At 48.5% G+C, this 21,413-nt stretch overlaps 1 protein-coding gene and 6 non-coding genes across 7 annotated transcripts; all 7 read right to left on the bottom strand.

Annotated features, from left to right (window-relative positions):
- Positions 1 to 360: 360 nt before the first annotated feature.
- TRNAS-UGA (transfer RNA serine (anticodon UGA)) lies at positions 361 to 442 on the bottom strand. The gene has a single exon. It is a non-coding gene; the product is annotated as a tRNA-Ser (tRNA).
- A 5,081-nt stretch (positions 443 to 5,523) lies between these two features.
- On the bottom strand, positions 5,524 to 5,605 carry TRNAS-UGA (transfer RNA serine (anticodon UGA)). The gene has a single exon. It is a non-coding gene; the product is annotated as a tRNA-Ser (tRNA).
- Positions 5,606 to 10,745: 5,140 nt separating this feature from the next.
- TRNAS-UGA (transfer RNA serine (anticodon UGA)) lies at positions 10,746 to 10,827 on the bottom strand. Its single transcript has one exon. It is a non-coding gene; the product is annotated as a tRNA-Ser (tRNA).
- Positions 10,828 to 15,906: 5,079 nt separating this feature from the next.
- TRNAS-UGA (transfer RNA serine (anticodon UGA)) lies at positions 15,907 to 15,988 on the bottom strand. The gene has a single exon. It is a non-coding gene; the product is annotated as a tRNA-Ser (tRNA).
- Positions 15,989 to 16,073: 85 nt separating this feature from the next.
- On the bottom strand, positions 16,074 to 16,155 carry TRNAS-UGA (transfer RNA serine (anticodon UGA)). The gene has a single exon. It is a non-coding gene; the product is annotated as a tRNA-Ser (tRNA).
- Positions 16,156 to 18,360: 2,205 nt separating this feature from the next.
- On the bottom strand, positions 18,361 to 21,227 carry LOC146200967 (uncharacterized). Its single transcript, XM_084592480.1, has 2 exons — positions 20,035 to 21,227; positions 18,361 to 18,372 (listed from the first exon to the last, which is right to left on the bottom strand). The coding sequence occupies exons 1-2, from the start codon at positions 21,160 to 21,162 to the stop codon at positions 18,361 to 18,363; spliced, it is 1,140 nt and encodes a 379-aa protein (XP_084448606.1). The 5' UTR covers positions 21,163 to 21,227.
- Positions 21,228 to 21,306: 79 nt separating this feature from the next.
- Positions 21,307 to 21,388, bottom strand: TRNAS-UGA (transfer RNA serine (anticodon UGA)). The gene has a single exon. It is a non-coding gene; the product is annotated as a tRNA-Ser (tRNA).
- Positions 21,389 to 21,413: the final 25 nt, after the last annotated feature.

The following is a 21,413-nucleotide window of genomic DNA, read 5'->3' as shown; positions in this document are numbered from 1 at the left end:
CACCACGTCTGGGAGCGTACCAATCTTGGCCAGGGCGTCCCGGAAATCTTCAACCCTGAAGGGTCGCACTCGTACGTCACCGTGCAAAAAAACTGTGTTGAAAACAACACGTCCGGTGGGCAGATGCGGCAAAATAATCTGATATTCCTTATCGTCGTTTTCCTCAAGCCTGTTACCGCGGCCAGCCTGGGCCGCAATCGCCGCTCCGCCGGAGCTCATCATTCTGCGTCCGTACACGCCGGTGGCCGGAAGTAGAATGTCTCGGCCACGACTGCGGTTGAGTGCTGTAGAACATGTACGAGCACTCGTGCTTGCATGAATGCCTAATTTTTGCAAAACATAAGTGCTTGACCCATATCACGCAGCCGACAGGATTCGAACCTGTGCGGGGACACCCCAATGGATTTCAAGTCCATCGCCTTAACCACTTGGCCACGACTGCTTTTTTTTTTTTTCTTTATTGCCGTGAAACAGAAAACAAAAATACACATGATAAAACACGTCAACTACACTTGAGCTAACGCGTACGCGGCTAAAATCTTTTCAGGTTCACCAACTCATCAAATAGACATTGCCAATGTGGTGGATCCTGCTGCATCCTGAAAGTTTCGCGTATATACACCGCACTTTCAATGAAGTTTTCACGCGCAGATCGTGTATTTATATCTGCGTGACGCACCTGCATTCGTGTTTTCCACAAACAATGGAGACCAAGAAGCATAATTAAATCATAAGGTGCATCATCGTTCTGCACTGGTAGGAATCTGATTCCGTACGGAGTTAGGGGAAGTTCCTTTTTAATTGTCCTTTGGAGGACGTCCCACAGAAAAACAGCATCCCAACACTGTAAGAAGACGTGTTCAATTGTCTCCGGTTTTTTGCACAACAGGCAATTTGTTGTCCATGGGACGAAGATACCTTTTTCATTCAGCCAGGTTTTAACAGGGAGCGTATTAGAGTGAAGTTTGAAAAGGAACGTTTTAGCAGATGGCCTCACGGGCATCTTCTTTACTCTTTTCAAAACATCCTGCCCTGGGCCTCCACAGTGTATTTCCCTGTAAAAAGGCACCGGCAGCATCACGTCAATGAGATCTTTATACAGTTTTTTTTCTGGGAACATTGAAAAGGTAATCAAAAGAAAACCGCACTTCCAGCAACTTGCACGAAAAAACAACTTCGCGCAGGTAGCCAGTCACAGTACCAGGCATGCTTTCACATGACACAATCCATTCAGGGAGCAGCCTCTGCAATCGCACTTGCATCACAGTTCTTAGAAAGGTATCTTTTTGATCACGCAGGAATATAAATCGCGAAACCACTTGTCGCAAGAACAAATGAGCAAGGCCAAGCCCGCCCCTTTTAACAGAAATAAACAAGTTCGTCCGGGTGGTTTTTTCCCATGTGGATGCCCAAATAAAAACAGCAAAAACGCGGTGCATTTTCTGAATTGAGGTTCGTGAGACACACAACACATTCATGAGGTACCACAGCCTTGAAATAAGAAAAACATTGCAAATGGAAGCGCGCGAAAACATTGAGAGTTGCCTTCCTTGCCACGCATTCGCTTTTTCTTTCGCTCTGGATGTTTCTTCCATCCAGTGCATGTTGGCATCTCGGTAACAATCTAAAGGCACGCATATATATCGCGTTGGGAGAGCAGACCATCGCAGCTTACAGAAGAAATCAGGTGTCACGTCCCAATCACCGTGCCAAAACCCAGAGCTTTTCTCCCAATTGATCTTACATCCGGTTTGATCACAAAATGTTTGGACGACACCCGTAACTTCACAGATGCTCTTTCTAGTTGCACAAAACACTGCTATGTCATCAGCATATGCCAGCATTTTCACGTGTGCTGATTGCAGCTTGAACCCTAAAATGCGATCGCTATCAATGATAGCCAAGCAAAGTGGCTCTAAATACAGTGCAAAAAACAGGGGTGAGAGTGGGCAGCCCTGCCTTACCGATGAACGTACTGCGATGCTGTCAGTCAGTTCACCATTCACTATAATACGGGTCGTGCAGTTCGCGTAAGCCATTTTAACACCCTCCACTATGACTTTTCCAAGGTTAGAATGCTCCAAAATGGAAAAAAGAATTTCGTGAGAAACACGGTCAAAGGCTTTCGCCAAATCTAACTGCATCATGGCTATCTGACCACCGAGTGCATCAACACATTCTAGTACGGTTCTTGCGACATGTATATTCGTGGCAATGGATCGACCCTTGATGCCGCACGTTTGATGAGATCCAACCAGTTTTTTTATTACGCTTTGCAGTCTTTTTGCTAAAACCTTCATATACACCTTGTAGTCAACATTGGTGAGGCTAATCGGTCGATATGACCCCACCAACAGTCGTTTTTCCGGATCATCTGTCTTGGGTATTAGCACAATGTGCGATGTAGCGAAAGACAATGGAACAGTATTACGTTCATAAGCTTCAGTGATTACATCGAGCATAAACTGAGCCGCATACTGCTGAAAAGTTTTAAAGAAGGCAGCGCTTAGACCATCCGGCCCAGGGGCCTTCCCAGGTGTCAGGTCATCTATTGCAGATTCTATCTCCTGCAACGTTATCGGTGTTTCTAGGCGCGCTTTACTTTCGTCATCCAGTGCAGGCATCAGTCTTAGAAAGTCTGTTTGAAAGCCGCCTACAGTCTCAAGCTTAGCGCTAAGCAGTTCTTCGAAGTGCTCTGCTACCGCATGCTGAATATCTTTAGCATCTTCTGTGATATGGCCGCCATACCTTATACTCCTAATTTCTTTCTGGCAGGCGTATCTTTTCTCGTCTGCTAGGGCTCGTTTTGTCGGCACTTCTCCAGCCCAAAGTTTTTCAGCCCTTGCACGTATGACAGCCGCTGTGTATCTTTCGCTGTCGATTGTTTCCAGCTCACTTTTAAGCTCTCGTATTTTACTGGCGAAATGCCCTGGCACAGTACTTTCCATGCTCAAAAAAAGAGCAAGTTGTTCATTCAGTTCTTTTTCTTTTTCTTTCTCTTTGTATCGCAGCTTACTACTCTTTTCTATTGCTTTCAATTTGACCCACTCTTTGAAGCTGTCCGATTCCGCTGCAAAACTTACTGGTGGCATAGCAAGACGATTTTCAAACTCTGTCTTAACTTCAGTAAGGAACTCTTCATCGGCAAGAAGTTTGGCATTCAGTTTCCATAGGTACCAGTTAAATCGCGATTTCTTTCCTTTGCGACCAAACACTGCACTCACGAGACAATGATCGCTGAAAGACACAGGTTTGACATCATATGCAGTACATAGGGAAACAAGATCTACCGAGGCATACACCCTGTCCAATCTGGCATGGCTATCTCGCTGAAAGTGCGTGAACTCTGGCTGGTTTCCAGTGGAGAACACACTACCAACATCCTCAAGGCTATACTCATGTACAAGTGCATTCAACAGCTCGGAGCTCCTGTCTCTTCGAGGTTTACCCTTGGTCGCTCGGTCCACAGCTGCGCACACACAGTTGTAGTCACCAAGTACAAGCAAGATTTTGTCGACCTTCAACCACAACTCAATAGACTGAAAAAACAATTCACGCTCACGCCCTGAATTGGGAGCATACACACACACAACACGCCAGCATAAATTAGAGTAGGTAAAATCGGTAACCAAAAGCCGACCACTTGGACAGGCAAAAACGGACTCTACGCTTACTCCCAGCGTGTTACGTATAAATAAAAGGCACCCACCCGATACACCAACAGAATGGCATACACACACATAAAAGTTTGTTTGAAAAGAAGCCACCATACGGTCAGTGCTTTCTTGGCTCTCAATCTTTGACTCTTGCACAGCTGCTATATCTATATCATTATCCACAAGGAGGCGACTGAGCTGGCATTGTCGCCTTCTCGCTCCCAGTCCTCTAACATTCAAAGTAGCTACGTGTAACGGCGAATTAAGCTTGAGAGTCATGTACTAGAGAGAGACGCCAGTACCGGCATGGTGCCTACCTTCATGGTTGCGTGGCCTCCGCTTCTGACAAACAGCGGCGTATGCATGCATGTAATGTCCTGCCAGCAGAATGTCGGGATGCATTCAAACGAAGTCCAAGCCCATTGTTTCATTTTTGCTAACACACGCACCACTTGGTTGCAGAAGGTTCGTGACGCTGGTCGGTAGGCAGCCGACCCACAAATCGTTCAGGTCTCCACAAAAACTATGGAGGCGGTTTCCCCGCCTGCCGCGTGTCAGCCGAGAAGTTCGGCTTCGGTCTTAACGTGGCTCTTCGGATGCCAGAAGTTTTCGGCGGCGGCTCACCACAAACACCGCCTGGCAGCTGAGTCTCCTCGGCGCTTTCCTCATGCGGACGTTTCGCGGCAATTAAGGCTGCTGTCTCCGGCCCAACCTCCATGGCATCAGTACAGGAAGGCTCAGTACTGAGATGATCCTCAGCGTCAGAAAATTTGGTTAAGTCTTCTGACCCTTCCTTTGACTCGCTTTCATGGTCCTGGGATGGAACGTTCAAGACATGCCGAGGTTCATTCTTTTCATTTGAGACCATCACCTTACCCTTTGTTAAAACCGTCATGGAAGGCGCGTCCTGTTTCGTTGACTGACCTCTAATGTCAGCAGCCTCCTCCGCATCCGCCTCGTCCATAATTAACTCGGACGAGTCTTCGCTGGTCCCAGGTCCGGCAATGCTAGCGTAGGTTCGTGCACACTGGTTGTCTTCATGCCCGAACCGTCGGCAGGTTCCGCAGCGAGGAACCCGGCACTCTTTGCGGATGTGACCCGTACTCCGGCAGCGTAGGCACAACGGGGGTCTGCCTGGCACAATGACGAGCGCGAGCTCACCGCTAACATTGAGCTGATGCGGCAGGTCGTCGAGCTTCATGCCAGCTTTCAGCTTCAGCGTGACGAGTCTAGTTGTAGAGCCCTTTTCCAGCATACCTTTAACACGCCAGCGCTCCCGGGAAACGTCTGACACCCTTCCGTACGGCGCAAATGCAGCACGAACATCTTCATCTGGCACGTTGTGAAGTAGCCAGTGAAGCTTGAGTCGCACGTCCTGGTTCGCCGGGTCAATCACCAAGCAGCGACCGTTTTTCACAGACAGCTCACCTACACTGACAATCTTGTTGACGGCTTCAGTATCCTTGAGAGTGACGGCCCAGACGTGGCTCATCCGATACGCCCCCATAGCGATAACATCGGGGATTAGCGAGTGTTGTGCTAAAGCATCCCGGAAATCTTCCACCCGGTACGGGCGGGCCCTGATATCGGCGTGCAAGAAAACGGTATTCAAAACAAACCGACCTGTTGGAAGTGCAGGCAAAACGACCTGGTAAGTGTTGTCCTTTCCAGCAGTCCTGTTACCGCGGCCTGACATGGCCGCTGAAGCCGCTCCTGAGGAGCCCTGCATCCTGCGTCCGTTCACTGGCGTGGCCGGAAGCAGAATCACTCGGCCACGACTGCGGTTGAGTGCTGTAGAACATGTACGAGCACTCGTGCTTGCATGAATGCCTAAATTTTGCAAAACATAAGTGCTTGACCCATATCACGCAGCCGACAGGATTCGAACCTGTGCGGGGAGACCCCAATGGATTTCAAGTCCATCGCCTTAACCACTCGGCCACGACTGCGGTTGAGTGCTGTAGAACATGTACGAGCACTCGTGCTTGCATGAATGCCTAAATTTTGCGAAACATAAGTGCTTGACCCATATCACGCAGCCGACAGGATTCGAACCTGTGCGGGGAGACCCCAATGGATTTCAAGTCCATCGCCTTAACCACTTGGCCACGACTTTTTTTTTTTTTCTTTATTGCCTGGCTTTGACACAAATACACAGCACTGGAACTGAAAACAACAGGAAAAAAAGGAATAATATATGTACACAAAGGTATCTAGCGTTGCCTAACACCCACTGAGGGGCAGGCATTGTCATGTTAAAATTCCTTGAGCACCGTCAAAGGTTCCAGCTTTGACAGCCACTCAGGAGCACATGGTTGCAATTTAAGCACGTCGAGCCATCGCTGCACACTTTCACGGAAATATCATGCGGGCTGGCCGTGCATCTGGATCGCAGTGATAACCAGCCATTCGTGCGCGCCATATACTGTGGAGGCACATTAACATAACCTGGTCTAACGGCATATCATCGTGGTTTTCCAATGGCAAATACCTAATGCCATGGGAATCAAGTGGCAACTGTTTTTTTATTGTCCTTTGCAGAACATCCCACAAATATACCCCCTCCCAGCAATGCAAAAACACGTGATCTATTGTCTCTGGCTGTTTGCAGATGAGACATTGGGCCCCCCACGGTAGGAACATACCCTTCTCCTCCATAAATGATTTTACACTCAAAGTACCGGTATGTAGCATAAAGAAAAACGTTTTAGCTCCCGGAGCAACTTGCATTTTCTTTACGCGTTTTAATACATTACTTCCTGTGCCTCCATAGTATAAAGCTCGGTACAAGGGCACCGGGAACACCACTTCACAAACATCCTTGTATAATGTTCTCCTTTTAACATTACTTAAATACTCTTTCGAAAAACGTGTGCTTAAGAATTTCACGCTCACAACAATTTCCCTAAAGAATCCAAAAAGAGAGCCCGGCATACATTGAGTATAAACTACGAAATCAGGCAACGCTCGACCAAGTCTTTGTTGACACACTGTGCGCAGGAATGGATCACTGGCATCCCTAAAAAACATAAACCGGTTTACAATCTATCGCACAAACAAATGACCCAGACCAAGCCCCCCATGCTTCACCTGCCGGAACAAATTTGTCCGACTGCACCTCTCCCAACTCGAGGCCCAAACAAACACCGCAAAAACTCGATGCAATTTTTGCACATTTACACGGGAGCAATGCAACACTTGCATTACATACCATAACTTACTAATTAAAAAAAGGTTGCAAACTGCGGCTCTTGCAAATATTGATAATTGAGCGCTTTTCCATTTCTCCGCTTTTTCACGGGTTTCTCTGACCTGCTCTAGCCAGTATGGCTCGCTTTCCTTGTAAAATTCCAAGGGCACACCCAAGTACTTTGCAGGCGTTGTAACCCACGACACATTAGCGTAAGTGTCGGAGGTCAGCTGCCATTCTCCGTGCCAAAATCCCAGGCACTTACCCCAGTTAACTTTACTCCCTGTGACTTTGCTAAAATGTTTTACCACATCCACTGTCCTCTTTATACTCTCCTTATTCACACAAAAAACCGCAACGTCGTCTGCGTAAGCCAGCAATTTGACTTCTGACTCCTGCAGTCGAAAACCATCAATGTCATTGTTATGTAGGATGCTTAAACACAATGTTTCAATATAAATGCCGAACAAAAGAGGGCTGAGGGGGCAACCTTGGCGCACCGAACGTCGTACGTTGATGGGGGCCCCCAGTGACTTATTGACAATTAATCTCGTAGTGCCGTTACGGTACGCCAAGGCCACTCCCTCTCGAATAACAGAGCCGACATTAACATGGTCTAATAAACTGAACAGAATAGTATGCGCCACACAATCAAAAGCTTTTTCCAAGTCCAACTGCAGTAAAGCAACACACGCATGAGTTGCATCGCAGCATTCGAGCAAACTTCTCGCTTTGTGAATGTTCTGAAAGATGGATCGCCCTTTGATACCGCACGTTTGGTGAGGGCCCACTAGTTCGCATATAACCGTTTGTAGTCCGCCAGCAAGCACCTTCATATAAATCTTGTAATCAACGTTTGTCAGAGCAATGGGCCTGTAAGACGACAACTGCCTAAGCTTATCTGGTTGGTCAGTTTTCGGAATAAGTACTGTGTGCGACGATCCGAAAGACGCAGGCAGTGCCTTCAGTTCATACGCTTCATTAAATAAGGCACACAGCAAAGGAGATAGCTGTTCCTTGAACGCTTTATAAAAAGCCGCACTCAGGCCATCAGGCCCGGGTGATTTCCCTGGGTTTAAATTTTCTATTGCCTGCTGCACTTCTTTTTCGCTTATTGGCCGCTCCAGTCTTTCTTTTTGTTCGTCATCAATTTTTGTCATCGCGTCAAGAAAGGATTCTTTGAAACGGTCCAAATTAACCTCTCGGGACGAAAATAGCTCTTCAATATACTCCCGGAAAGCTTTCGCGATTCCTTCGTTATCGGTCTCTGTGCGTCCTGCCCAATCTACCTCTGCCACGTGATTTCGCCTTGCATTTGCTTTTTCTATTCCCAACGATCTTTTTGTCGGCGTCTCATCCATGGCAAGTTTTTCCGCTCTCGCACGCACCAGTGCTCCGCGATAACGGTCTTCGTCATTCAGTTGAAGTCTTTTATTTTTCTAATATCGTCCATGTATAACCCTGGCGTGTTACACTCCAGGCCTAACAATTTATCTAGCAAAGATCTTAAATGCATTTCATTTTGTTTTTCTTGAAACCTTATGCAGCTGGCCTTTTCTATAGCTTTGATTTTTATTTGTTGCTTACACAGTTCCCATTCTTGACCCAGTTCGTGGCTGTCCTCCTGACAAATCCTACCAATTTCTTCTTCTACTAGTCTGGTGAATTGCTCGTCATTCAGCAGTTTATTATTTAACTTCCACAATTCCCAACTAAAACCGCTACCTCTCTTTCTTGTTCCAATTGTACACTGAACCATGCAGTGATCTGAGTACGTTACCGCCAAATCATAATAATCCTGACATTTTGGAGCCAGTTCTGCGGCCACATAAATTCTGTCAAGGCGGGCGTGGCTAGCACCCTGAAAATGCGTATACTGAACCCGTCGCTCGCTCGTGAGACACTCTGCAACGTCTTCCAGTGCAAACTCGTCAATCAAGCGCGAAAGTACCTCTGTGCTACGATCCCTAAATGTACGATGGCTAGTTTTGTCACCGGAGCTCAGTACACAATTGAAATCTCCCAGAAAGACAAGTTTATCCGTGTTTAAATAATCTTCAACAAAATCAAACAAAGCAGCCCTCTCATCAACTACCGTAGGTGCATATATACAAACAGCACGCCACTCAGCCGAGCAAAAACTAAAATCGAGGACCACGCCCCGACCCGACGGAAAAGAAGCATGCGACTGCACTACAAGACCCGGCAACTTCTTCACAAACAGGACGCATCCAGCAGATGTACCGACTGCATGGCTGACAACTGCGTAAAACCGCGACGTGAAACGTTGCACCATGCTCTCGGTCCCTTGTTCACCCTCGACTTTTGTCTCTTGAACTCCAAGTATATCGATGTCATTTTCATTTAAAAGGCGCAGGACCTGGCTCTGCTTCCTTTTTGCTGCTAGACCTCTCACGTTAAGGGTCGCAACCTTTAGTGACAGTACATAAGCCATTTTCTTAGAGTGAAAAGAGGCCAAGAGAATGGTGCTTACCCTTCACGTCTAGCATGGCGCTAGACGCTTTCGTTGACGCCAGAGCCATGAGGTTGGACTGGCAGACCTTGTGACGGGGGCGGCTTTTCGGCAGCTCTCCTGTCCGTCGAGACATTCGGTCTTGGTTTGAAGGTCGCCCTCCACCCTATTGGCGTTTTTATCGGCGGCTCGTCGTTGCTAGCTGTATCTGCCTCATTCGTCTCACTGGCGCTCCCGTCGTGGGCACGCTTCGCAGGGCCCTGGACGTTGGTCGCTCGGCCGCTGCTCCCTTCGAGGGTCCCCCTTCTGCCCGCAGACTCCGGAAGTTCAATTTTTGGGTTATCGGCATCGCTCACCTTTTCTCCTTCCGACGGTCCGTTGCTTGGCAATGCCACTTCCCTGTCTGGTCCACCGAGCATCTCGTCACCACCCCCCGGGGGCACTAACATGCCTGTCGTTGCTGTCACCCTCTCGTCCTCTCCGACCCCTTTTGCGGCATCCTCCGTCTCTGCGACATCCATTCGATGTTCCGTCATGTCCGCCCTCGCTGTTGGTGCAGTAGCCACTGCATACGTTCGTACGCAGTCTTCCTCCGAGTGGCCAAACCGCTTACACGTCGCACACCGCGGAATCTTACATTCCCGGCGCACATGACCGGTCCCGCGGCAGCGCAGGCACTGTATGGGCCGCCCAGGCACCACAACAAGGGCCAACTCCCCTGCTACTCTTATCTGGTGAGGCAGGTCTTCTATCTTCATCCCAGGCTTCAACTTCAGAAGCACGTTCTCGTTGTTGAGCCCTTTTCGTGCACTCCCTGGACTCGCCACCGCTCACGGGTCACTTCCGTCACCTCGCCGAACGCCGCAAAAGCTGTTCGGATATCTTCATCCGCCACGCCGTGCAACATCCAGTGGAGCCGTAGCTTCACCTGTTGGTCCTCCGGGTCAATGACGATACACCGTCGACCTTTCACTTGAAGCTCCTTGAATGCTAGCAGCCGCTTGGTTGCTTCCGTGCTGTTCAAAGTCACCGCCCAGACATGGTTTATTTTGTAAGCCCCCAAGGCCACCACGTCTGGGAGCGTACCAATCTTGGCCTGGGCGTCCCGGAAATCTTCAACCCTGAAGGGTCGCACTCGTACGTCACCGTGCAAAAAAACTGTGTTGAAAACAACACGTCCGGTGGGCAGATGCGGCAAAATAATCTGATATTCCTTATCGTCGTTTTCCTCAAGCCTGTTACCGCGGCCAGCCTGGGCCGCAATCGCCGCTCCGCCGGAGCTCATCATTCTGCGTCCGTACACGCCGGTGGCCGGAAGTAGAATGTCTCGGCCACGACTGCGGTTGAGTGCTGTAGAACATGTACGAGCACTCGTGCTTGCATGAATGCCTAAATTTTGCAAAACGTAAGTGCTTGACCCATATCACGCAGCCGACAGGATTCGAACCTGTGCGGGGACACCCCAATGGATTTCAAGTCCATCGCCTTAACCACTTGGCCACGACTGCTTTTTTTTTTTCTTTATTGCCGTGAAACAGAAAACAAAAATACACATGATAAAACACGTCAACTACACTTGAGCTAACGCGTACGCGGCTAAAATCTTTTCAGGTTCACCAACTCATCAAATAGACATTGCCAATGTGGTGGATCCTGCTGCATCCTGAAAGTTTCGCGTATATACACCGCACTTTCAATGAAGTTTTCACGCGCAGATCGTGTATTTATATCTGCGTGACGCACCTGCATTCGTGTTTTCCACAAACAATGGAGACCAAGAAGCATAATTAAATCATAAGGTGCATCATCGTTCTGCACTGGTAGGAATCTGATTCCGTACGGAGTTAGGGGAAGTTCCTTTTTAATTGTCCTTTGGAGGACGTCCCACAGAAAAACAGCATCCCAACACTGTAAGAAGACGTGTTCAATTGTCTCCGGTTTTTTGCACAACAGGCAATTTGTTGTCCATGGGACGAAGATACCTTTTTCATTCAGCCAGGTTTTAACAGGGAGCGTATTAGAGTGAAGTTTGAAAAGGAACGTTTTAGCAGATGGCCTCACGGGCATCTTCTTTACTCTTTTCAAAACATCCTGCCCTGGGCCTCCACAGTGTATTTCCCTGTAAAAAGGCACCGGCAGCATCACGTCAATGAGATCTTTATACAGTTTTTTTTCTGGGAACATTGAAAAGGTAATCAAAAGAAAACCGCACTTCCAGCAACTTGCACGAAAAAACAACTTCGCGCAGGTGGCCAGTCACAGTACCAGGCATGCTTTCACAAGACACAATCCATTCAGGGAGCAGCCTCTGCAATCGCACTTGCATCACAGTTCTTAGAAAGGTATCTTTTTGATCACGCAGGAATATAAATCGCGAAACCACTTGTCGCAAGAACAAATGAGCAAGGCCAAGCCCGCCCCTTTTAACAGAAATAAACAAGTTCGTCCTGGCGGTTTTTTCCCATGTGGATGCCCAAATAAAAACAGCAAAAACGCGGTGCATTTTCTGAATTGAGGTTCGTGAGACACACAACACATTCATGAGGTACCACAGCCTTGAAATAAGAAAAACATTGCAAATGGAAGCGCGCGAAAACATTGAGAGTTGCCTTCCTTGCCACGCATTCGCTTTTTCTTTCGCTCTGGATGTTTCTTCCATCCAGTGCATGTTGGCATCTCGGTAACAATCTAAAGGCACGCATAGATATCGCGTTGGGAGAGCAGACCATCGCAGCTTACAGAAGAAATCAGGTGTCACGTCCCAATCACCGTGCCAAAACCCAGAGCTTTTCTCCCAATTGATCTTACATCCGGTTTGATCACAAAATGTTTGGACGACACCCGTAACTTCACAGATGCTCTTTCTAGTTGCACAAAACACTGCTATGTCATCAGCATATGCCAGCATTTTCACGTGTGCTGATTGCAGCTTGAACCCTAAAATGCGATCGCTATCAATGATAGCCAAGCAAAGTGGCTCTAAATACAGTGCAAAAAGCAGGGGTGAGAGTGGGCAGCCCTGCCTTACCGATGAACGTACTGCGATGCTGTCAGTCAGTTCACCATTCACTATAATACGGGTCGTGCAGTTCGCGTAAGCCATTTTAACACCCTCCACTATGACTTTTCCAAGGTTAGAATGCTCCAAAATGGAAAAAAGAATTTCGTGAGAAACACGGTCAAAGGCTTTCGCCAAATCTAACTGCATCATGGCTATCTGACCACCGAGTGCATCAACACATTCTAGTACGGTTCTTGCGACATGTATATTCGTGGCAATGGATCGACCCTTGATGCCGCACGTTTGATGAGATCCAACCAGTTTTTTTATTACGCTTTGCAGTCTTTTTGCTAAAACCTTCATATACACCTTGTAGTCAACATTGGTGAGGCTAATCGGTCGATATGACCCCACCAACAGTCGTTTTTCCGGATCATCTGTCTTGGGTATTAGCACAATGTGCGATGTAGCGAAAGACAATGGAACAGTATTACGTTCATAAGCTTCAGTGATTACATCGAGCATAAACTGAGCCGCATACTGCTGAAAAGTTTTAAAGAAGGCAGCGCTTAGACCATCCGGCCCAGGGGCCTTCCCAGGTGTCAGGTCATCTATTGCAGATTCTATCTCCTGCAACGTTATCGGTGTTTCTAGGCGCGCTTTACTTTCGTCATCCAGTGCAGGCATCAGTCTTAGAAAGTCTGTTTGAAAGCCGCCTACAGTCTCAAGCTTAGCGCTAAGCAGTTCTTCGAAGTGCTCTGCTACCGCATGCTGAATATCTTTAGCATCTTCTGTGATATGGCCGCCATACCTTATACTCCTAATTTCTTTCTGGCAGGCGTATCTTTTCTCGTCTGCTAGGGCTCGTTTTGTCGGCACTTCTCCAGCCCAAAGTTTTTCAGCCCTTGCACGTACGACAGCCGCTGTGTATCTTTCGCTGTCGATTGTTTCCAGCTCACTTTTAAGCTCTCGTATTTTACTGGCGAAATGCCCTGGCACAGTACTTTCCATGCTCAAAAAAAGAGCAAGTTGTTCATTCAGTTCTTTTTCTTTCTCTTTCTCTTTGTATCGCAGCTTACTACTCTTTTCTATTGCTTTCAATTTGACCCACTCTTTGAAGCTGTCCCATTCCGCTGCAAAACTTACTGGTCGCATAGCAAGACGATTTTCAAACTCTGTCTTAACTTCCGTAAGGAACTCTTCATCGGCAAGAAGTTTGGCATTCAGTTTCCATAGGTACCAGTTAAATCGCGATTTCTTTCCTTTGCGACCAAACACTGCACTCACGAGACAATGATCGCTGAAAGACACAGGTTTGACATCATATGCAGTACATAGGGAAACAAGATCTACCGAGGCATACACCCTGTCCAATCTGGCATGGCTATATCGCTGAAAGTGCGTGAACTCTGGCTGGTTTCCAGTGGAGAACACACTACCAACATCCTCAAGGCTATACTCATGTACAAGTGCATTCAATAGCTCGGAGCTCCTGTCTCTTCGAGGTTTACACTTGGCCGCTCGGTCCACAGCTGCGCACACACAGTTGTAGTCACCAAGTACAAGCAAGATTTTGTCGACCTTCAACCACAACTCAATAGACTGAAAAAACAATTCACGCTCACGCCCTGAATTGGGAGCATACACACACACAACACGCCAGCATAAATTAGAGTAGGTAAAATCGGTAACCAAAAGCCGACCACTTGGACAGGCAAAAACGGACTCTACGCTTACTCCCAGCGTGTTACGTATAAATAAAAGGCACCCACCCGATACACCAACAGAATGGCATACACACACATAAAAGTTTGTTTGAAAAGAAGCCACCATACGGTCAGTGCTTTCTTGGCTCTCAATCTTTGACTCTTGCACAGCTGCTATATCTATATCATTATCCACAAGGAGGCGACTGAGCTGGCATTGTCGCCTTCTCGCTCCCAGTCCTCTAACATTCAAAGTAGCTACGTGTAACGGCGAATTAAGCTTGAGAGTCATGTACTAGAGAGAGACGCCAGTACCGGCATGGTGCCTACCTTCATGGTTGCGTGGCCTCCGCTTCTGACAAACAGCGGCGTATGCATGCATGTAATGTCCTGCCAGCAGAATGTCGGGATGCATTCAAACGAAGTCCAAGCCCATTGTTTCATTTTTGCTAACACACGCACCACTTGGTTGTAGAAGGTTCGTGACGCTGGTCGGTAGGCAGCCGACCCACAAATCGTTCAGGTCTCCACAAAAACTACGGAGGCGGTTTCCCCGCCTGCCGCGTGTCAGCCGAGAAGTTCGGCTTCGGTCTTAACGTGGCTCTTCGGATGCCAGAAGTTTTCGGCGGCGGCTCACCACAAACATCGCCTGGCAGCTGAGTCTCCTCGACGCTTTCCTCATGCGGACGTTTCGCGGCAATTAAGGCTGCTGTCTCCGGCCCAACCTCCATGGCGTCAGTACAGGAAGGCTCAGTACTGAGATGATCCTCAGCGTCAGAAAATTTGGTTAAGTCTTCTGACCCTTCCTTTGACTCGCTTTCATGGTCCTGGGATGGAACGTTCAAGACATGCCGAGGTTCATTCTTTTCATTTGAGACCATCACCTTACCCTTTGTTAAAACCGTCATGGAAGGCGCTTCCTGTTTCGTTGACTGACCTCTAATGTCAGCAGCCTCCTCCGCATCCGCCTCGTCCATAATTAACTCGGACGAGTCTTCGCTGGTCCCAGGTCCGGCAATGCTAGCGTAGGTTCGGGCACACTGGTTGTCTTCATGCCCGAACCGTCGGCAGGTTCCGCAGCGAGGAACCCGGCACTCTTTGCGGATGTGACCCGTACTCCGGCAGCGTAGGCACAGCGGGGGTCTGCCTGGCACAATGACGAGCGCGAGCTCACCGCTAACATTGAGCTGATGCGGCAGGTCGTCGAGCTTCATGCCAGCTTTCAGCTTCAGCGTGACGAGTCTAGTTGTAGAGCCCTTTTCCAGCATACCTTTAACACGCCAGCGCTCCCGGGAAACGTCTGACACCTTTCCGTACGGCGCAAATGCAGCACGAACATCTTCATCTGGCACGTTGTGAAGTAGCCAGTGAAGCTTGAGTCGCACGTCCTGGTTCGCCGGGTCAATCACCAAGCAGCGACCGGTTTTCACAGACAGCTCACCTACACTGACAATCTTGTTGACGGCTTCAGTATCCTTGAGAGTGACGGCCCAGACGTGGCTCATCCGATACGCCCCCATAGCGATAACATCGGGGATTAGCGAGTGTTGTGCTAAAGCATCCCGGAAATCTTCCACCCGGTACGGGCGGGCCCTGATATCGGCGTGCAAAAAAACGGTATTCAAAACAAACCGACCTGTTGGAAGTGCAGGCAAAACGACCTGGTAAGTGTTGTCCTTTTCAGCAGTCCTGTTACCGCGGCCTGACATGGCCGCTGAAGCCGCTCCTGAGGAGCCCTGCATCCTGCGTCCGTTCACTGGCGTGGCCGGAAGCAGAATCCCTTGGCCACGACTGCGGTTGAGTGCTGTAGAAAATGTGCAAGCACTCGTGCTTGCATGAATGCCCAAATTTTGCAAAACATAAGTGCTTGACCCATATCACGCAGCCGACAGGATTCGAACCTGTGCGGGGAGCCCCCAATGGATTTCAAGTCCATCGCCTTAACCAATTGGCCACGACTGCGGTTGAGTGCTGTAGAAAATGTGCAAGCACTCGTGCTTCCATGAATGCCCAAATTTTGCAAAACATAAGTGCTTGACCCATATCACGCAGCCGACAGGATTCGAACCTGTGCGGGGAGCCCCCAATGGATTTCAAGTCCATCGCCTTAACCACTTGGCCACGACTGCGGTTGAGTGCTGTAGAAAATGTGCAAGCACTCGTGCTTGCATGAATGCCCAAATTTTGCAAAACATAAGTGCTTGACCCATATCACGCAGCCGACAGGATTCGAACCTGTGCGGGGAGCCCCCAATGGATTTCAAGTCCATCGCCTTAACCACTTGGCCACGACTTTTTTTTTTTTTTCTTTATTGCCTGGCTTTGACACAAATACACAGCACTGGAACTGAAAACAACAGGAAAAAAAGGAATAATATATGTACACAAAGGTATCTAGCGTTGCCTAACACCCACTGAGGGGCAGGCATTGTCATGTTAAAATTCCTTGAGCACCGTCAAAGGTTCCAGCTTTGACAGCCACTCAGGAGCACATGGTTGCAATTTAAGCACGTCGAGCCATCGCTGCACACTTTCACGGAAATACATACGGGCTGGCCGTGCATCTGGATCGCAGTGATAACCAGCCATTCGTGCGCGCCATATACTGTGGAGGCACATTAACATAACCTGGTCTAACGGCATATCATCGTGGTTATCCAATGGCAAATACCTAATGCCATGGGAATCAAGTGGCAACTGTTTTTTAATTGTCCTTTGCAGAACATCCCACAAATATACCCCCTCCCAGCAATGCAAAAACACGTGATCTATTGTCTCTGGCTGTTTGCAGATGAGACATTGGGCCCCCCACGGTAGGAAAATACCCTTTTCCTCCATAAATGATTTTACACTCAAAGTACCGGTATGTAGCATAAAGAGAAAAGTTTTAGCTCCCGTAGCAACTTGCATTTTCTTTACGCGTTTTAATACATTACTTCCTGTGCCTCCATAGTATAAAGCTCGGTACAAGGGCACCGGGAACACCACTTCACAAACATCCTTGTATAATGTTCTCCTGTTAACATTACTTAAATACTCTTTCGAAAAACGTGCGCTTAAGAATTTCACGCTCAAAACAATTTCCCTAAAGAACCGAAAAAGAGATCCCGGCACACATTGCGTATAAACTACGAAATCAGGCAACGCTCGACCAAGTCTTTGTTGACACACTGTGCGCAGGAATGGATCACTGGCATCCCTAAAAAACATAAACCGGTTGACAATCTGTCGCACAAACAAATGACCCAGACCAAGGCCTCCATGCTTCACCTGCCGGAACAAATTTGTCCGACTGCACCTCTCCCAACTCGAGGCCCAAACAAACACCGCAAAAACTCGATGCAATTTTTGCACATTTACACGGGAGCAATGCAACACTTGCATTACATACCATAACTTACTAATTAAAAACAGGTTGCAAACTGCGGCTCTTGCAAATATTGATAATTGAGCGCTTTTCCATTTATCCGCTTTTTCACGGGTTTCTCTGACCTGCTCTAGCCAGTAAGGCTCGCTTTCCTTGTAAAATTCCAAGGGCACACCCAAGTACTTTGCAGGCGTTGTAACCCACGACACATTAGCGAAAGTGTCGGGGGTCAGCTGCCAGTCTCCGTGCCAAAATCCCAGGCACTTACCCCAGTTAACTTTACTCCCTGTGACTTTGCTAAAATGTTTTACCACCTCCACTGTCCTCTTTATACTCTCCTTATTCACACAAAAAACCGCAACGTCGTCTGCGTAAGCCAGCAATTTGACTTCTGACTCCTGCAGTCGAAAACCATCAATGTCATTGTTTTGTAGGATGCTTAAACACAATGTTTCAATATAAATGCCGAACAAAAGAGGGCTGAGGGGGCAAACTTGGCGCACCGAACCTCGTACGTTGATGGGGGCCCCCAGTGACTTATTGACAATTAATCTCGTAGTGCAGTTACGGTACGCCAAGGCCACTCCCTCTCGAATAACAGAGCCGACATTAACATGGTCTAATATACTGAACAGAATAGCATGCGCCACACAATCAAAAGCTTTCTCCAAGTCCAACTGCACTAAAGCAACACACGCATGAGTTGCATCGCAGCATTCGAGCACACTTCTCGCTTTGTGAATGTTCTGAAAGATGGATCGCCCTTTGATACCGCACGTTTGGTGAGGGCCCACTAGTTCGCATATAACCGTTTGTAGTCTGCCAGCAAGCACCTTCATATAAATCTTGTAATCAACGTTTGTCAGAGCAATGGGCCTGTAAGACGACAACTGCCTAAGCTTATCTGGTTGGTCAGTTTTCGGAATAAGTACTGTGTGCGACGATCCGAAAGACGCAGGCAGTGGCTTCAGCTCAGACGCTTCATTAAATAAGGCACACAACAAAGGAGATAGCTGTTGCTTGAACGCTTTATAAAAAGCCGCACTCAGGCCATCAGGCCCGGGTGATTTCCCAGGGTTTAAATTTTCTATTGCCTGCTGCACTTCTTTTTCGCTTATTGGCCGCTCCAGTCTTTCTTTTTGTTCGTCATCAAGTTTTGGCATCGCGTCAAGAAAGGATTCTTTAAAACGGTCCAAATTAACCTCTCGGGACGAAAATAGCTCTTCATAATACTCCCGGAAAGCTTCCGCGATTCCTTCGTTATCGGTTTCTGTGCGTCCTGCCCAATCTACCTCTGCCACGTGATTTCGCCTTGCATTTGCTTTTTCTATTCCCAACGATCTTTTTGTCGGCGTCTCATCCATGGCCAATTTTTCCGCTCTCGCATGCACCAGTGCTCCGCGATAACGATCTTCGTCATTCAGTTGAAGTCTTTGTTTTATTTTTCTAACGTCGTCCATGTATAACCCTGGCGTGTTACACTCCAGGGCTAACAATTTATCTAGCAAAGATCTTAAATGCATTTCATTTTGTTTTTCTTGAAACCGTATGCAGCTGGCCTTTTCTATAGCTTTGATTTTAATTTGTTGCTTACACAGTTCCCATTCTTGACCCAGTTCGTGGGTGTCCTCCTGACAAATATTACCAATTTCTTCTTCTACTAGTCTGGTGAATTGCTCGTCATTCAGCAGTTTATTATTTAACTTCCACAATTCCCAATTAAAACCGCTACCTCCCTTTCTTGGTCCAATTGTACACTGAACCATGCAGTGATCTGAGTACGTTACCGCCAAAACATAATAATCCTGGCATTTTGGAGCCAGTTCTGCGGCCACATAAATTCTGTCAAGGCGGGCGTGGCTAGCACCCTGAAAATGCGTATACTGAACCCGTCGCTCGCTCGTGAGACACTCTGCAACGTCTTCCAGTGCAAACTCGTCAATCAAGCGCGAAAGCACCTCTGTGCTACGATCCCTAAATGTACGAAGGCTAGTTTTGTCACCGGAGCTCAGTACACAATTGAAATCCCCCAGAAAGACAAGTTGCTTATCCGTGTTTAAATACCCTTCAACAAAATCAAACAAAGCAGCCCTCTCATCAACTACCGTAGGTGCATATATACAAACAGCACGCCACTCAGCCGAGCAAAAACTAAAATCGAGGACCACACCCCGACCCGACGGAAAAGAAGCATGCGACTGCACTACAAGACCCGGCAACTTCTTCACAAACAGGACGCATCCAGCAGAAGTACCGACTGCATGGCTGACAACTGCGTAAAACCGCGACGTGAAACGTTGCACCATGCTCTCGGTCTCTTGTTCACCCTCGACTTTTGTCTCTTGAACTCCAAGTATATCGATGTCATTTTCATTTAAAAGGCGCAGGACCTGGCTCTGCTTCCTTTTTGCTGCTAGACCTCTCACGTTAAGGGTCGCAACCTTTAGTGACAGTACATAAGCCATTTTCTTAGAGTGAAAAGAGGCCAAGAGCTTGGTGCTTACCCTTCACGTCTAGCATGGCGCTAGACGCTTTCGTTGACGCCAGAGCCATGAGGTTGGACTGGCAGACCTTGTGACGGGGGCGGCTTTTCGGCAGCTCTCCTGTCCGTCGAGACATTCGGTCTTGGTTTGAAGGTCGCCCTCCTCCCTATTGGCGTTTTTATTGGCGGCTCGTCGTTGCTAGCTGCTTCTGCCTTGCTTGTCTCACTTGTGCTCTCGTCGTGGGCACGCTTCGCAGGGCCTTGGACGTTGGTCGCTCGGCCGCTGCTCTTTTCAAGGGTTTCCTGTCGGCCCGCAGACTCCGGAATTTCAGTTTTTGAGCTCTCGGCATCGCTCACCCTTTCTTCCTCTGACGGTCCGTTGTTCGGTAGCGTGACTTCCTTGTCTGGCCTACTGATTATCTCGTCACCGCCCCCCGGGGGCACTAACATGCCTGTAGTTGCTGTTAGCTCTTCAGCTTCACCGACCCCCTTTGCGGCCTCTTCTGTCTCTGCAACATCCATTTGGTGCTCCGTCATGTCCGCCCTCGCTGTCGGTGCAGTGGCCACTGCATACGTCCGTACGCAATCTTCCTCGGAGTGGCCAAAACGCTTACATGTCGAACACCGCGGAATTTTACATTCCCGGCGCACATGACCGGTCCCGCGGCAGCGCAGGCACTGCATTGGCCGCCCAGGCACCACAACAAGGGCCAACTCCCCTGCAACTCTTATCTGATGAGGTAGGTCGTCTATCTTCATCCCTGGCTTCAACTTCAGGAGTACGGCTCTCGTTGTTGAGCCCTTTTCGTGAACGCCCTGGACGCGCCACCGCTCACGGGTAACTTCGGTCACCTCACCGAAAGCCCCAAAAGCAGTTCTGATATCCTCATCCGCCACGCCATGCAACATCCAGTGGAGCCGTAGCTTCACCTGTTGATCCTCCGGGTCAATGATGATACACCGTCGGCCTTTCACTAGAAGCTCCTTGAAGGCTAGCAGCCGCTTGGTTGCTTCAGAGCTGCTCAAGGTCACCGCCCAGACATGGTTTATTTGGTAGGCCCCCAAGGCCACCACGTCTGGGAGCGTACCAGTCTTGGCCAGGGCGTCCCGGAAATCTTCAACCCTGAAGGGTCGCACTCGGACGTCGCCGTGCAAAAAAACTGTGTTGAAAACAACACGTCCGGTGGGCAGATGCGGCAAAATGAGCTGATATTCCTTATCATCGTTTGCGTTAAGCCTGTTACCGCGGCCAGCCTGGGCCGCAATCGCCGCTCCGCCGGAGCTCATGATTCACCGTCCGTACACGCAGGTGGCCGGAAGTAGAATGACCACTTGGCCACGACTGCGGTTGAGTGCTGTAGAAAATGTGCAAGCACTCGTGCTTGCATGAATGCCCAAATTTTGCAAAACATAAGTGCTTGACCCATATCACGCAGCCGACAGGATTCGAACCTGTGCGGAGTGCCCCCAATGGATTTCAAGTCCATCGCCTTAACCACTTGGCCACGACTGCGGTTGAGTGCTGTAGAAAATGTGCA

Source organism: Amblyomma maculatum, chromosome 2 (genome assembly GCF_055883805.1).
Source record: "Amblyomma maculatum isolate TAMU_Amacu chromosome 2, ASM5588380v1, whole genome shotgun sequence".
In the NCBI taxonomy this organism is placed as follows: domain Eukaryota; kingdom Metazoa; phylum Arthropoda; class Arachnida; order Ixodida; family Ixodidae; genus Amblyomma; species Amblyomma maculatum.
The sequence above is the reverse complement of the archived record's forward strand: the minus strand, read 5'-3'. Positions and strand labels throughout refer to the sequence as shown.